Below are 13,507 nucleotides of genomic sequence, written 5' to 3' on the forward strand. Positions count from 1 at the left end.
ACAGTCCCAGAAACCTGAAGACATGGGCCCCCTGAAAACAGCCCTCGGTCCCAAACCTGCAGATGGAGAGACCGAAAGGAGGGAGCTCTGCTCCTCCAGATAGCCATAATTCACACAGGGTCGGAGACTTCTTTTTGTATTTCAACACAATTTGCAAGTTTGGGGCCTATTTAGATGAATCTGCACAGAGCTTGGAGCACTTAATCTGGATAAGGAATTCAACATGATGCGAACAATCTGGACTAAGGCTGGGTACCTGGACTCTCCCTGAGTAAGTCATGAGCTGAGGTTGATCTGCAGAACCCTCCACTGGCTTCTTTGAGCCCCACCTCCTTATAGCTCCCCTTCCCCTCCTCTGCACAGGCTTTGCTCTGAGCACAGGTGTTCCAATACTGCCAGCACCTATAACTACCAAGCAGAGCTTCCACTTAGCATTGTACTAACTCGAGTGCCACCCTTAGATGGTGCGATTCTAGCCCAGGGATCCATTTCGGGCAGTTTGTGAACTTGGATGGGAAAAAAAATTATGCATTTATTTCACTAATCTCTGACTGAAATATATCATTTCCTTCAATTAATGTGAATGTGAGCAACAAACCACAGCGACATTAGAAATGCCTGTAACCTTTTCACTGATAGAAACATGGATATTTTATATTACATTCCGTTTGTTATAGATATCCCAAAATATCGTTTATGCTCATACTTCTAATAACCATAGTTATTAGATCTTTTCGTAGATCTTGTGATTTACTGCATTAATAAGAAAGCATGTCTATTACCATAAACCATACTAAATTAGTTATTTTAATATTTTTATCATTGCATTTCAATATAATTGGCTTCTTTGTAATTTTGTATCATTTATTTTATTCCTTTAAAAACACAGGCTTCACCAGACTATCAAAGGAGACTATGGAACAAAAAGGTTAAGAACCCCTATTCTAACCAAATACAAAGGAACCTGAGGTAGGTAAGTGCTCAATTTCCTTTGGCCTGTGGAGACGTTGTAAACAGCTTACGGGTGCTCTTTGGTGTCAGGGGCCATATGGTGCTGGTAAGTAAGACATCCCTCAGCTAGCCCCCGAAAACAGAGGCAGGTGGAGCTGTCTCTGCTGCCTGCCTCGAAGGCTGCTTCTGCTTGGCATTCAGCCTGCAAATGGCTGGATCACTCACCGCGGAAGAGAGGAGAGCAGTGGGAAGGTGTGGATAGTATTGACTTACACTCACGAAGTCCACTTTCTTCTGAGATGCTTTTGGAATCTCAAATGGTTTCCATCTAAGCTGGAAAAAAAAAATGCACATACAGGAAAATTATTTCACAAGGGGAAATCAAAGACTTTTTAAATAAATACCATCGATTACACAGCAAAAGGGCAGCTGCTCCCTCTAGAAGGCTCTACTTGTGATTTTGTTATTTTAAATTTAATAATTATCCATCATTGCCTTAAAGAGGCTGAGCTGGGTTCTGTGTGTATCTGTGGTGTGCGTGTGTGTTTTTAACCTGTATGTATATATATTGTCTTCGTTCTTTATCACTTTAAGGTACAAAAATTAAAAAAAGATCATTGCTTCTTATTTCAGAAGCTGTTTGTTTCTTTTAACATTTTGCTCCGGCATATCAGTGAGTTTTGACTGATGCTGCTTTTCATGCTATTTATAATCAGCTCCCTTTCCTGGCATGCCAGCCTCTCTGTGTGGGCTCCCAACACTGCAGGGGAAGCTTCTACTTCTACTTCCAGCCCTTGGAATTTTGAATTATTTCTTTAAGAGAATGAAAAAGCACCCAGCTGAGATTGGATTTGGTAAATGTAGCACCAGGTTCAATTTCTTCACCAAACCCCGCGTTTGTCCCCAGGTTGCCTGACGGTTCAGTTTAAATCACAACAACCTTTAATTTAATAATGAAATGATCGAAGAAAGTGGGGAGAAAAATCAGCAGCTCCAGGCCCTACTGGAAGTGTCAGCCCAGCACTTATTAATCAACTTGGCAGCAGGCCTGACCCCACCAGGCTGGTAGCTGATAAACCTAGCGGCCTCAGAACATCTCATGGAATGACCTGCATCCCAAGGGCTGACTCCACTGGCTGCAGTGCCTGGTCAAGGCAGGCGGGGCAGGGCCCCCATTAGCTCATGCGCACAGCTCATTCTGTATTTCAGAGAGGTGGCCATGCGGGAAAGAAGCAGCAAGTGGCAAAGGCGGTGCTGGGATTATCCTGCCTGTCTGACATACGCAGTCAGGCAGCAGCCTATATTTCTTAAAAGCAAAGCAGGATTATCACATTCTGGGTCTACTTAAAAAGGATGTAAAATGTTCATTTGAAAAACATTATTGAAATCGTGCTTCAGAAAGAAGGAAAAGGTTTAGGACCAACTCATTAAAGATGCTATTTCCTGGGGGAGGAAGGGGAACTGGAGAGCAAGGATCTAGGACAGGGTTTCTCAACCTTGGTATTATTGACATTTTGCAATTCTTTGTTGGGTGGGTGCGGCCTGTCCTGTGCATTGTAGGATATTTAGCAGCATCTCTGACGTCTACTTGCTAGATGCCAGTAGCACTCCTCCAAGTTGTAACAACCAAAAATGTCTCCAGTCACTGTCAAACGTCACCTGGGGGACAAATTTCCCCTGGTTGAGAACCATTGACCTAGGAAGATACTCATTCCCCTGACATCAGGAAGGGCCACAGCTAAGCACCGCTGGCTTTTTGAGGGGAGGTTCTAGTCTACTATCAACCATTACCCGCTGCTTCCCTGTATAGTAGCAGTGCAGAGTTTGTATACCCAGGAAGGTTGTCTGGAAGAGAATACTACCTAGAATCTTGGTTCCAGGAAGAGTCATCATTCTAGATTTTCCAATGAAAGGAATTTAAGTATCAGATCAAGGGTTGGCTGGGCAACTTTTAGATCCATCCAGAGATTCTGAACCCTGTTTACCCATGAGAATCACCTTGAGGGTCTCTGAGACCCAAGACCAAATTAAATCAGAATCTGTGGAAGTGGGGCCCAGGTATAGATATTGTATAAAGGGTCTTCTAATATCCAGGTGCAGTTTAAGAATCAGCACACCCAACTCAGAGATTCTGTGGTTCTTGTATTGCTGAACCGAGCATCCTGTTCAGAAAAGTCCACTCCATCAACCAACCAACCAATTAATTAGTCAACTAAATTATGGTAACTTGGGCCAGACATGGCAGTGACGTGCCAGTTACCAAATAGCCAGGATGGTTAAATAATACAAGTCTAAGAAACAAACCTAAAAAGAGAAAGAAAGGAGAAAAAGAGAGGAGAAATCCCAGTAAGAGGGGAAGCACTGCCTGTTTTGTTGCACTGAGACAACACCTTTGTAGATCTTCCCAAAATTAAAATACCTGTTGTTGGTAGAAATAAAGTCCTGGCCCCTGGAGAAGAGGTTCGTCTTCTGTGAGTGGGGATGACTGAACCAGAGGAGCTGATGGGTTGGTTTGATTAAGCTTTTGCTGGTCAGTTTTTCAGTCTTCTGTAGCATGTCAGCCCTCAAGTCATGAGGAGAGAGAGCCTGGGGTGGCAGGTGAAGGGCATCTACATGATGATGTCAGAAACATGCCTTCAATAGGGCCCACATCCTGGATGAGGCAGTGGCCTTGAAGAACCTTGTCTAATGCAAAAAGTGATGCCCTTCAAATGGTGGACATGGTATAGAGAAAGGAGTAATTTATCTGCTGGGTCTGATGGCAGCAGATCATACAGGGCCTATATTCAGCATATTATGAAGGATAATAAAGACCCCAAGGTGGTTCTGATAAACCCAATACCCACAAGAAGCCAGCTTTGGATCTTCAGGCAAGAGATATGGGTCAGGGGCTTTGATGTGAAATCTTGTTGAAGGTGAGGAGGGAGATTTGGGGAGAGGATAATCAAGAAGAGTCCATGGAATGGAGGATAGAAATATCTCCTACTAAAGCTAGATGTTCAGCTTAATTGCATGCTGTGGAGCAGTGACCCTCTGAGTCAAGGCCAGTCCAAGGGGGCTGTGCATTGGGCTGAGCAGAAGACCTGACTTCTGTTACCGCCTCTGTTCCCATTTACTCTGTGACCTCAGGCAAATCATTTTCTCTTTCTGGATTGTGTTTTTTCTTACATGTAACAATGGACTGCTGGAGAAACTATAATTCTATAATTCTCTTCAGAGAAGAGCTTCTGAAAGTGATAAAGGATGCTTGTTAACTGATTTAGTCCTATAACTTTTTAACAATGTATTTTATCCATACCATATATTATTGCTAAATAGCCCCCCACACAGAATTTAATTATTAAATATTTCAAAAACAATGAAATCAATTGTAGTACCTAATACAATGTGTTGACTATAGTGGATGTTAATAAGTTAGTGTTGAATAATTGAATGAATCAATAAGTATAAGGCACTGAGAACATTGTTAATATCTCAAAGAACAAGACTAAAGCAAAATTGTGAGTTTTTGGAAGTCAAAATGACATTTAGGCAATAGCTAGTAAATTGACAAATGTTTCTAAAAGTCCAAAGATTATTTCTAAAATATGTCAGTTCTTTATATATGTGAAAACCTCTCAATTCTTCCATATTCTTTCTGATTTTCTGTCCAGTTGTTCTATCAACTGTTGAGAGAGAGGTGTTGAAGTTTCCAACTATAATTGTAGATTTTTATACTCCCCTTTTCAGTTTTACCATTGCTTTACATATTTTCCACCTATATTCTGCAAATTCCATTGGAAAATAAACTTTTATCTACTATAAATCAAGTAGTCAAAAATAACTTGAAAAATATCTTCAAGGGAGTCCAAACTTAGACTTAAAAATTCTTCAAGGTTGCCAAAGGAGAAAGACAGAGAATCAGTGGCAACATTTAATGATCAAGATTTGAAACTCATGCTCAAGGATGAAAAGTTAAACAGAGAATTAGCCTCAGTATTTCCAGAGTCAGAAGACCAGGATTTGGACTAGATGATCCAAGTATCCCTTTCAACACTGAGATTCTTTGATTTACTGAGATTCCCTTCAAAATTGCCTTGGACTCAACTAGATTAGATGAGTTAGATACTCTCAACAACACTGGCTAGCTAGCGGTAGACACATCATCAGAAGTCAATGCCATTCATCTGAGAATTCAGAAGTAACTTGTAAATGCAATAGTGATCAAAATGTGTAAGCCATTATTAGCAGCAGCTATGGCTAGGAGACACCCAAGGTCACTCTACAGTGAGTTTCAGTCCAGACTAGATAGGCGGAGGGGTGAATAAAATAACACAGTGGTTCACTAAATTCTTTAGCAAATCTATCAATTTGAGGATAAAGGCAGCATGATTTATTTGGAGAGAAATCAGGCTTTGAGTGACTCATTGGAGTTTTTGAGGTAATAGGCGAGAGCGCAGGTAAGGAGGATTCAAGTTCTGTACTTTATTTAGACTTTCAAGTCTTTCATGAGGCTACAAAAAAAGATGAGCCTTCATGGGATTTGTATAACATTTTTTCATGGATGGAAGCCTGGATTTCCATTTGACCTTGCCCTCGAGTATAAAGCTAAAGGCATTACATCCATTACTCAGCACCTAGCATACAGCATGAAACAGAGTGGTCATTCAATAAATATTTGTTGGATGACGTTTAATTCTCACAACAACCTTCTGAGACTCCTATGATTATTATCATCTCTATTTTAGAAGTGAAAAAAGTGGATGGTTTAGAGCAGTTTTCTCTGCTAAGAACTGATGCCAACACTCTCTCAGCCTCTCTTAATAACCTACACCCTGAGCCCTTTAATCTCAGCCTGTCTTGATCTGCTTCTCAAATTATTCATAATCTCCTTGGCTCTTGAACCCAGGCTTTGCCTTCTTTTTTTTTTTTTTTAAGATTTTATTTATTTATTTTTATTTTTCCTTCTCCCCAAAGACCCCCAGTACATAGTTGTATATTTTGGTCGTGGGTCCTTCTAGTTATGGCATGTGGGACACCACCTCAGCATGGCTTGATGAGTGGTGCTGGGTCCATACCCAGGATCTAAAATGGTAAAACCCTGGGCTGCCAAAGCAGAGCGCGCGAAGTCAACCCAAGGCCAGCGCCTTTGCCTTCTTGTAATAGCGTATACTTGGTCTTCCAATCTGACCCTTATTGAACTGCTCCTCTAGCGCTGAGTTGCCCTGGCCCGGTCTGACTCCTGAGACCTGAATCCTGCTAAGGTCCTTCAGTGTCTCCATTCTTGTCTAATCCCCTTATATTAATTCATTCAAATGACTTATTGAACCTCTCCATATGCCAGGTTTTATGCAAGGTGCTGGAGGTGAACATGACAGTCTCTGCCCTCAGGGAACTTATTACAGAAGATGTTGGAAGTGTGGACATTTTCTGATAGGAAAACAAGAAAATGGATAAGTAGAAATGACTTTGGAAGAGAAATGCAAACAGGAATGTTCCCTCAGGAATAATTCCTGGCACAGGGCCTATTTAACATTCTTATACATGAAAAATAAGCGACACACACAATGAAAGAATCTGGTTTGTAGACAGCTCCAACATCTTTCCAAGGAGTGAAAGGCAAGTTAATGGAGATGTACTGCAAAAAGAGCCAGCAAGCTGTTCACAAGGGCTGAACAGGGCTATGTGCACTGCATTGTTGGCAAACACCAGTGAATGCATTTATGGAAATGCAAACTATTCTATTTATAGGATGACGGGATCTGAGCTATCAGGGAGTCAATTCAACAAATACTTATGATTCTACTGTTTGGAAGGAGGCATGTTCTGGACACTGCAGTCTATCTGAAGATGATGGAGACATAGATCCCACTGTCAAATACCCTGAGAAATATTGAAACAGTTCAATGAAGAAAGTGGTATTTAAGATGAGTCTTAAACTATGGGTGGGATTTGGGTGGGTGGATATTAGCAAAGGAAGAAGAGAAAATTCCAGGTAGAAGAAAGCATAAAGCACTCAAACAGGAAAAGTTAGAGTATTATTTTGGAATGGTGAAAGTTCCAATATAGCTGGTAGGGAAAGGACATGAAGAGAGTAAAGGGTTTGAAAGATATGATAGTGAAGCAGGTTCTTGATCAGCTGTCTTGGGAATCTGCAATTGATTGGTTGGGCAGTGGCAGGGAGGAGTCACAGCAGGATTTAAAGGTTTTCTAGAGGACAAGATAGTAAACTGAATCTGGCAGCAAGGTGTGGGATAGGGTGGGGAAGAAACACAGATCAGTTAGGAAGCCATTATAACAGTACTGATAAGAGGAAATGAGGTCTGAACCAGGTGGTGTTAAGAAAAGGAAGGAGAGTATAACAGAGCCAACATACATGGAAACCACCTAGAGAGACTCCTGGGTACCCCCCTAGACCTACTGAATTAGAATCTCTAGATAGTGAGTCTGGGGAATCTACATTTTCAATAAGTTCTCCTGGTAATGCTTATGTATACTTGGGAATCACCATTCTATGGACTTGGAACCTAATTCAATGTATGGGGAGAAAGAAAGAAGTTCTCAAAGATGACTCTAAGGATTCAAATCTGGGTGTGTGAAAGAATGGTTGTGTCACTAATAAAGAAAAGCCAGGAAGAGGAGAGAATTTGGATGGGACTATGATGACTTCAGTATGGAAGCTGTTGAATTGGGACAAGTACACAGCAATGCCCAAAGTAGGTTTCAAAGTTAGGGGAGAGATTTGTAAAACATATTGCAGAGAGGTGATAGTTAATGTCATGGGTATTAATGATATTTGTTAGATTCTAAAAGGTAAAATATGGGAGATGTGGAAGATAGCAAGAGGGAGATGAAGAGGTTGATAGAGTGTAAATGAGGTTCTACAATGAAAGTAGCCCCACAATGTCTTCCAAACCCAAGGTGATGGGACTGACTTCCTGTGATGTAGCCTACCAGGTTATACTAAGTTTTGGGTTGGAGTTATGGTGGGTGAAGTTAGATCTCTATAATTCTGCCTGCTGAAGTCTGTGTATATGAGAGGGGTTGTGGAGGAGGGAGAGGTGGGAAGCAGAGTGGGCTAGAAAAACCCTCTGCCACTCAAGGAGTTCCTCCTCTTAGTTCACCCAAACTGGGTATTTCTTAGCAACAGTAATTAACCCTTCATCTCTAAGGCAAAGAGAGTCCAATGAAAGTGGGCATCACTAACTGGTATTTGGAAGGAAAGGGGGAGGAGGCAGAGGGAGAGTGTTTTGGGCTGAATTTTCTCCTAAAAATTCATATGTTGAAGTTCTAACCCCCAGAACCTCAAAACGTGACGGTATTTGGAGACAGGGTCTTTACAGAAGTAATTAAGTTAAAATGAGGTCATTAGGGTGGGTACTAATCCAATATGACTCGTGTCCTTATCAGAAGAGGAAATTTGGACATAGAGACATACAGAGGGAAGATGAAGTGAAGACACAGGGAGAGGCAACCACCTACAAGCCAACGAGAGAGGCCTCAGAAGAAAACAACCTTGCCAACATCTTGCTCTCGAACCTCTTGCCTCCACAACTGTGAGAAAATGAATCTTTGTTGTTTAAGCCACTCAGTCTGCAGTACTTTGTTATGGCAGCCCTAGCAGACTAATTTAAAGGGGAGGGGGCAGATGGGAGTGAAAAGAAGGAGAAGAAAAGAAGAGGGTAGAAAGACAACAAGGACGAGGAAGTGAGGAGCAGGAGAGAGGAGGTACTTCCTTATCTCTCAGGAGGGTGACTGGGACAAGGAGGAGGCAAGAGCATCTAGTTCTGGACCCTGGAGATCACCTATTTTGTAAGTTTGTACAATGTCATAGAACACAGGAAAGTTCAGAGATTCAGGAAGTAAAGAGGGAAGTCAACTGTTCCAGGCTTTGGGACATTGAGGAGCAAACGATTGTATTTAGCCATGGATGATTTATATTAGTGAAAATGGAAACAATTTAAATAACTGACAACAGAGAAATTACCTTATAAACATATATTGGATTATAATGCCACATTAAATATTATCCACACTCAAGCAATTTAAAAAGACATGGAAAAAGGCACAAAATATGATGTTTGAATTTAAAAAACCAGAATGTAAAACTTTGTTGCAGCATGAGTTTAATTCAGTAAATATATATGTAACTCACTTTTTTGTTTGTTTATTTGATTTATTTATTTATTTTGTAAGGAAGATTCACCCTGAGCTAAGGTCCATCGCCAATCCTCCTCCTTTTTTGTTTTCTTTTGCTTGAGGAAGGTTAACATCTGTGACCTAACATCTGTGCCAGTCTTCCTCTACTTTGTATGTGGGATGCCTCCACCACATGGCTGATGAACAGAGTAGGTCCACACCCGGGATCCGAACCCACGAACCCTGGGTAGCCAAAGTGGAGTGTGCAGAACTTTAACCATCTGGCCATGGGGCCAGCCCCTGGCGCTGATTTTTTTGAAAGAGCATTAATATAAGAGTATACACAGCCTCTTGCCCTTCTCTTCCCTGCTCCTCATGGAAAATTGTGATTTGCCCATTCCACTCATCTCAGTCCACTGAACTCCAGTCCCACCATGTAGATCAATGTTATGTGTGTGTTTCCCAGGAAAAGGGGATGGGGACCTACTCTGTAAGCGTCGTTTTCCAAAGGCAGAAGGGAGGAGGAGGAAGCGACCCATGAGCCAGTGGTCCAGGCCTGAGGAGCTTGGGAAACACGAGAGGTGAGATGAGAGAGGACTTGAGGTGTGAGAGGTTTGGAGTCTGGGAAAAATTGGGGAAAGGGGATTTTAAAAAGTATAGTTGTAGGTCATATATTGAATATTCTTTAATGTTTTCAGGAGAAGCAAATAAATATTGGAATTATTTTCAATTACTTTTGGCCTCTAGCTACATAGGACCCCAGACTTTATTTACTTACATATACGTACAAAGAATAAGACTGGACAGAAAGAAACCAAATCATTAGAAGCGGTAAATTCTGCACTGGTGAGATTATTGGGAACTGACACTTTTACGTAAATTTTGAATAAAAATGTATTAATGGTGGGGGGCTGTATTATTGTTGTTTAAAGAAGGTATAAATAGTTTCATTAGAGTGGTCCGGGCAGGCTGAGTCGCAAAATGTTAAGGAGTGAATATGGGTGTTAAAGTGGGTTTAGATTACCTCTTAAGAAGTCTGTCTATGAATAGGAGAAACTTGGACAAAAGCTTAAAGAGGTGGGAAACCCAAGACACTTTTGGAGGGAAGGGGCTTTTAGAATGGGGAAACCTAAACAGTTTGACAAATTAGACAGCAAACACCCTGTAAGGTGTATTGTTTCGAAACGTTCTTGATAATTTGTGTGTCCTGGAGGCAGAGGCAATTTTATGATGTGGTCTTTAACTAGCTTTGAGGGGTTTATCACTTGGTCCAAATTATACTGGTTGAAAACTAAACGGCAATTTCCTCAGCTGAGGCTTAACTGGGTCAAGAATCTGACTTTCCAACAGTCAAGAGGTTAGGGATGTTGATATAAGAAAGACAAACTTTAAAGGACTCTGACCCTTAAAGACGAATGCTGATTTCAGACTGCTCATTGAAATCTGTAAAATCACAGTTAAATTGGATCCAAATTTGTCCTTTAAATTCTGAGATTCCAGAAGTTAGAGGAAGGTGCATAATGAACAAAATTAGGTATATTTTTTGTGTGAGATATTAAAGGATTAAACTTGCCATGTCCACAGGCTGAACATCAAAAAGAGTTTGCATTAATTTTTAGACAATTGATTAAATATGTGCTAAAAGAAAATGAAGGTTTTGGGGCATCGTCCCCAGTCTTTCTGGGAGGGTATTGAAGATGACAGTGATGACAGCATATCCCATGATGCTCCCTTGGAGGAAACAATTCTCAGGTCTTCAAATTCCCAGAGATGACTAATGTGGGGAGTTGGTGAAGCTGATGAACTATTTGATTTGGTGTGTGACAGGTGAAGACATACCTACTCTACAGGCTTCAGCTGGGAAGAAGTATCAGCTGAGTACCTAAATATAATTTTCTCAGTGAGAGTCTGGAGTACATATTTGGAAGAAGTTATGAGAGGGGAACAGTGATAAATGCAGATTGCTGTGGTTATTAATGAGGCATAAAATTGGAAAGAGACATTAACTTGTCAAGAAGGTGTAAATGAAAAGAAAAAAGGATAGATACAGCAAGAACAGCCAGGGTGTGTGTAGCAGGGCAAGGGAAGCAGGATGGTATAGGTCACAGAACAGGAGGATGATAAACCACTACCTTGATGGAGCTGGTGGCCACAGAGGCGCTACCAAGTTCTGGGGCACATCTGTCCCAAGGTGTGTGAGCACAAGGTCGAAAACGAGCAGGGGAAATAATGGAGAAGGAATTCATTTGGTGGCCACCCTATGGAAACTGTTTGAAGGAATTCAAAACAGGAGAAGGGTAACAAGTTCAAGGAGAAACGCAAGGCAAGGTTAGAATGGAAAACATGGGGAAGGGGTGGGAAACAGATATGTACTGAGGATCTACTAGAAAGCAAGCAGAAACTTGATGAAGCTGTTTTGATGCCTCTGTGTTAACTCAGACTTTTTAATGCAGTTGTGTCAAACTTCCGTCTCAAAACGTATGTTAACGATTTATGAAATAATGAATCAACATGCACAAATGGCATACTTGCCTCTCACCTACGATGGAGACTTCCATTTTCTACTTTGTCAATTTCTACATCATTTGAGTTTTTATAAGTATATATTATTTTCATAATAAGACAAAACCAGAAAAATTCTATCAGAAAGAAGTTAGTTTCCATGGATAAGCCACCTATACCCCTCAAATAATCATTATAAAGGAATGTATTCATGTTAAATAAAACGTATTGATAGTAGTCATAAGATGATAATAATATATAATAAAAGCATATTACACATCACACAGTAGAGTCCTATCACACGCATTTTCCTTAAAGGTTAGGTTTAAAACCGAACCCTCACCCCAAATAAAATTATATAAAATAAGTAAGGCTCCACTCTTACCCAGACAACCACAAACAAGTCTATTAAGGCCACAGAAGCTTAGATGTCTGGTGTGGATGGTATGAGCAGGCAGGGGCATGGGAACTTCCCACTCCACCCCATTTACCACTAGTTATTTGATAGTATCTTAAAAGTCCCAGGATTTGAATTCCCAAACCTCTGCCTATGGATTTTCCTATAGTCCTTTTTTTAGTCTAGCTCAATCATTCTCAAATTTACTATACATAAGAATTACCATACAGGGTAGTACACACAAAACCAAGTATCCTATATTTTATGGGTGATTTAAGGGATTTCTCAGAGGTAATTTTGTTTGTGCTTAATTTTTGTCTTATTTGCTGATTTTACAACCACCCTGTTCATTTGTATAATAGGAGATTTGGTTTTACTTTAGAGAACTGTCAAAAACTTAATTGGGGATTTTCTATGCCACCTGAAGAAAATAATTAGAAAGCTTATTGTAGTCCAAATACCCTCTCAACTTTCCAAAGCTAGTCTATAATAAATGCTTAATTTGGCGCTGGCCCCGTGGCCGAGTGGTTAAGTTCGCGCACTCCGCTGCAGGCGGCCCAGTGTTTCGTTGGTTCGAATCCTGGGCGCGGACATGGCACTGCTCATCAAACCACGCTGAGGCAGCGTCCCACATGCCACAACTAGAAGGACCCACAATGAGGAATACACAACTATGTACCGGGGGGCTTAGGGGAGAAAAAGGAAAAAATAAAATCTTTAAAAAAAATAAATAAATAAAAATAAATGCTTAATTTATTTAGCTTGACCAGGAATCCTACCAAAGTACAAGTATCCATCCTCTATATGTTCTAATGGAAGATGGAATCCTGTTGTTAAGCAGTCAAGTCTATTTATTAATCAAAAAACAAACGAGTACGACTATTGTAACTCTAAGAAAGAAATTAGAGAACTTGAGCTGTAACCACTGAGTCGTGGAGCAGATTCTCAGAGAATAAACAGTGACTTTGGCTAGAATGATTTATGGCCCTTTATGAGATGCGTAGGGAAGTGAATGGTTAAATGAGTGAGGTAGAGGATTAAATGACGGTCTGCCAGATGCATTCCTAACGCCAGGGTGCAGGAGAGAAGGTCATAAGATGGGCTTGGATGAGGAGCCCACGTGAGACTCAAGGACAAGCTCAAGAAAAATTCCCCAGGTTTATTGTGCAATTGTGTCCTGGACAAGGGCCCTGCCGGGTGGAAGGGGAAAGGGGCAGGAACTGAAAGCCTGGCCTTGTGTCTTGGCAGGGGACTGTGCCTGTGGGGCTGAGGGCTAGAGCAGGGGCTGATTTTTTCCCATATGCTCAAAGGCAATATATAAACCAGTGGTAGACTGGAAGATTTCTGTTTCATACATTAAACTTCACACAAGTTTAACCGTCAGTTATTTAGACAAAATATCCTGTGTCCAAAATGGCTGTGAGGTGGATAATATTTCAAACTGTGGACTCGCATTTTTTTTCCACTCTGAATGCCTCCCTTCTGAAGCAGGGTGAGTAGCAGTCAAGCAGGTACTTAATGCCCTAAGATTTCCATAAT

The 13,507-nt window shown here is 41.0% G+C and overlaps 1 protein-coding gene across 1 annotated transcript in view; it reads right to left on the reverse strand.

The window, feature by feature from the left end:
* HGD (homogentisate 1,2-dioxygenase) overlaps nt 1-13,507 on the reverse strand; it is a 45,285-nt gene that overhangs the window by 19,315 nt on the left and 12,463 nt on the right. The window contains exon 5 of the mRNA XM_044771520.2: nt 1,225-1,284. Within this exon, the coding sequence (XP_044627455.2) occupies nt 1,225-1,284 (60 nt within the window). The remainder of the gene's footprint in view (nt 1-1,224; nt 1,285-13,507) is intronic.

The sequence above is a fragment of the Equus asinus genome, chromosome 5 (assembly GCF_041296235.1).
Source record: "Equus asinus isolate D_3611 breed Donkey chromosome 5, EquAss-T2T_v2, whole genome shotgun sequence".
NCBI lineage: Eukaryota > Metazoa > Chordata > Mammalia > Perissodactyla > Equidae > Equus > Equus asinus.